Here is a 4197-nt window from a genome sequence, read left to right as displayed (position 1 = left end):
GGGTGATGTCCTATACTTAATGTGCATTTTTTCATTTATATATATATATATATATATATATATATATATATTTGAATTAATTATTTGTGATGAAACAGTATTAATACCAAAATGTAATCTTTGTATTCAACTTAATATGGATGGCTTGTTAGAAGACCAAATACTGTGCTATTAGCTTCAAGAGATCCTCTCATGTAAGTGTTTGGTGCATAAAAGCATACACATAGATCACAGTAGACAAGAATCACCTGCCATGGGTACCACAATTCCTTACATCATGTGATTTCATTCTCCTGGAAATCATCAGTGAGAAGCATCTAGTAACCACATGCCAGTCAAATCACACAACTACGATAAATCATCTTTTCAGACACTGGTGTTGCAAATAGCCAGCAGGCTTATTGAAATTCACCTACTTCCATCACTAATAATCTACTATAATAATACTCGTGTGTTTTTCTCCGTCGCAACATATGAATGAGAGAGGAAGGGGTGATAGATGAATAAAGAAACGAAGTGGTGATGGCAAATTTGGTAGTGGGATGATGGAAGTTCTACAGTGAAAAGAAAAAATCAAACAGCGTTTCAACTCTGCGTGAATATATATGTGTGTATGTAAAAAGGGAGATATGTGAATGTTTGTGTGTGTGTGCAATGAAAGTGGGATGGTGATATAATAACACTCTTGTAAGGAGTGATAGATGAATAAGGAAGGGGTGATGGCAAAATGTGAATGTTTGTATGTGTGAGTGAACATTCAATGCTGAAAAGAAAAATCAAATAGTGTTTCAACTCTGTTTGAGTATATGTGTGGATGTGTGTGCATGTACAAGGGAAATATGTGAATGTATATATGTGTGATTATTATGTACCTTATTTATATATAAAATACTACAATTAGCTGTCATTTTTGATGGCATTGGACCAGCTAGTTCTTAATAAATATGATGGTATTAGTGACATCTGTGAGATGCTGATTTTCTATATATTGTAGCAATGAGGTTTGACTGGCATGTCGTGACCTGAAGATTTCCAGTGGAATGAAATTACATGATATAGGAATTCTGGCACCTGTGACAGATGTTTCTTGTCTGCTACAATCTATGTGTGTACTTCTATGCACCTAACACCTATATGAGAGAATCTCGCAAGACAGTATTTAATGGTCTAACAAGACATCCATATATTTGAATAAAACAAGTTTATTCTTTAACATAGGCAGTAAATATTTCTATTATGTATATATAGTTTTCTAGAAGTTATTTTTTTATATGCAATGGGACAAAATTCAATGAAGACCATGCTTAACTTAAATTTATTATGTTCTGTCTCTACCTTTTTTTTTATCTGATTAATAATGAAGAAACCCCTCCCCATCATCATAAGTTTGTTCCTCACCACAAGAGTAAATTACTGATGGATGGAATTTGCACTTAGGACTCATGCCATCATTAGAAAATAGTCATTAAATGATGATGATGTTTCTGGAGTCTTTTGGTTTTGAAATTGAATTTCTTTTTCTTTTATTTTTATTTTTGTCATATTTTAGTTGTTATCTTGTTATAATTGTTTCAGTCTTTTATGTTCTGGCCTCAAACCCTGCCTAGGTCAGATTTATTTTCCTTCCTTTTGGAGAATTGATGAAATAAAGTACCATTTAAGTAATTGAGCTGATTTAATTAACATTTCTCCTCCTTTCAAAATTGAAGTTTTGTTCTGAAACTAGAAACAATTATTATTAAGAAATCAGGTGACAGAAAGTATAGTGTGCTGGGTGAAAGTATTCAGTGTTGTCCCATTCTGTTGCCCACTGTTACCTTATTCTGTTTTTGTCCCACTATGTTATTTTGTTATCCTATTATATTGTTTTATCCCACTGTGTTATGCTATTGTCATCCTACTATATTGTGCTACCATGTTATCCTCTTCCCTCTACAAGAAACACTGATCTAATATATCCTTACTTCTTTCAAACAGGAGGTGATTAGTTGCTATCTCTAGCACATGGAATTACTCAGTGTATACCTCTATTGTTGTAATAGGTTGATATACATAACATCTGGACAATTCTGGTTTCTTTGCCTAACCAGAAATATACCCCTCCCTCAAAAATACACAAAAAAAGCGGGACATATCCTTTTGTTAAATGTTGTTGTTAATATTGTTGTTATTATTGTTGTTCAACAGTTAGACAATCAACCACCACCTGATCTGTTCTGGGAAGGAGAAGATATGCTGTGTCCTAAAGATTCCAAGTTTCCCTTTCACCAGTTTCCTACGATCACCATTGCATTAGCTACGGGGAATAATTCTGAGTTTCACTTAGTTGTCTCCCCCAGGGTAAGATATTGCCTTCTTTCACTTTTACAACTGTTTTCATGTATTTATCATTAGACTGATATAATGATGATGATCATGGTAATTTTATATATGCATGTATAAAGTGTGCTGTTTGTTTCTCAGTAGGATCAGCAAAAAAGTGTTCAATCTAGTGAAAGTTGGATATCATTTAATGAATTAGAGCTATATGTGAGCTATTTTTAGTTTCATGGTTGGATAGTGCTGTAATTTGACAGGTTTGTATAGCGTACTCTGCATGATCCTATGATTGTTCAGACTCAGATGTTTTTAAGCCTGAACGATTGCCAGATCCTACATGGTATGCTATACAAACCTATCTGATTATTGCACTATTTGGGCATGAAACTTGAATTAGCTCACAGATAGTTCCTATATTATTAAATTATATATACTGGGTGATTCAAAAGTCGCCATACATAGGAACAATTTATCTTTTTACAAGGTGCCATGCAGTGGGACTGAACCCAGATTCATGTGGTTGGGAAGCAAACGTCTTAGCTCCACAGCTATGCCTGCACCTAATGTTATATATTTAAGTATATTTTGGTACGATTCTTGCTGACAGTGTTGTATTATGTATTTAATCTCAATTTCTTTTGTTTCTGCAGCAATATTTACGTGCTATTGGGGATGCTTCTGTCTCCCAAACGGAAAAAGAAGACTGTTTCAAGTTTGCCATAACGAAATCTGATTCTGGTAAATTCTACCTACAGTTCACATTTTCTATATTCTTTTACTGTTTCCAGTTATCAAATTGTGCCCACATTGGGGGAACCACATTCAAGTGGCTCAGTCAGTCACATTGACTCCAGTTAAATAAGTCTTTTATTCTTTTACTTGTTTCAGTCATTTGACTGTGGCCAAGCTGGAGTACTGCCTTTAGTTGAACAAATCGACCCCAGGACTTATTCTTTGTAAGCCCAGCACTTATTCCATCTTTCTCTTTTGGCGAACTGCTAAGTTACTGGGACATAAACACACCAACATCAGTTGTCAAGTGACAGTGGGGGGACAAATACAGACACACAAATATATGCGACGGGCTTCTTTCAGTTTCCATCTACCAAATCCACTCACAAGGCTTTGGTTAGCTCAAGGCTATAGTAGAAGACACTTGCCTGAGATGCCATGCAGGAGACTGAACCCGGAACCATGTGGTTGGGAAGCAAGAGGCTTACCACACTCAACAGTGGTTTTACTCTTGTAAAGCCTGACCTCAGATGCACCATCAACCTCATATACCCATCAACACATGGTGTGCCTCTGTACAGTGGTGGAACCCACTTCAAATAGCAGCCAAATTTCCCTCAAATCATAGTTTACCCATTTGGAAAAGGCCTCATGAATAATGTTGTTCTAAGTGCACTGTGTCTTGGAAAGAGGTGGGATGGTCGAGATTGGAATGTCTTTGATCATAGGTTGACTGTATCAGGATTTACTTTAAGCTAAACACCTCCACACTCTTTACTCTTTTACGTGTTTCAGTCATTTGACTGCGGCCATGCTGGGGCACCGCCTTTAGTCGAGCAAACCGTCCCCAGGACTTATTCTTTGTAAGCCTAGTACTTATTCTATCGGTCTCTTTTTGCCGAACCGCTAAGTTATGGGGACGTAAACACACCAGCATCAGTTGTCAAGCGATGTTGGGGAGACAAACACAGACACACAAACATATACACACACATACATATATACGACGGGCTTCTTTCAGTTTCCGTCTACCAAATCCACTCACAAGGCTATAGTAGAAGACACTTGCCCAAGATGCCACGCAGTGGGACTGAACCCGGAACCATGTGGTTGGTAAGCAAGCTACTTACCACTCAGCCACTCCTG

General features: G+C 36.7%; 1 protein-coding gene across 4 annotated transcripts in view; it reads left to right on the top strand.

Annotated features, from left to right (window-relative positions):
- The window catches only part of LOC106876969 (beta-secretase 1), a 55622-nt gene that overhangs the window by 44733 nt on the left and 6692 nt on the right, over positions 1-4197 (top strand). For all 4 annotated transcript variants that reach the window (XM_014925740.2, XM_014925738.2, XM_014925739.2 and 1 more), the window contains 2 exons: positions 2188-2340; positions 2970-3057. In XM_014925740.2, the coding sequence (XP_014781226.1) occupies positions 2188-2340; positions 2970-3057 (241 nt within the window). The remainder of the gene's footprint in view (positions 1-2187; positions 2341-2969; positions 3058-4197) is intronic.

This window comes from Octopus bimaculoides, chromosome 23 (genome assembly GCF_001194135.2).
Source record: "Octopus bimaculoides isolate UCB-OBI-ISO-001 chromosome 23, ASM119413v2, whole genome shotgun sequence".
NCBI classification, from domain to species: domain Eukaryota; kingdom Metazoa; phylum Mollusca; class Cephalopoda; order Octopoda; family Octopodidae; genus Octopus; species Octopus bimaculoides.
The sequence above is the reverse complement of the archived record's forward strand: the minus strand, read 5'-3'. Positions and strand labels throughout refer to the sequence as shown.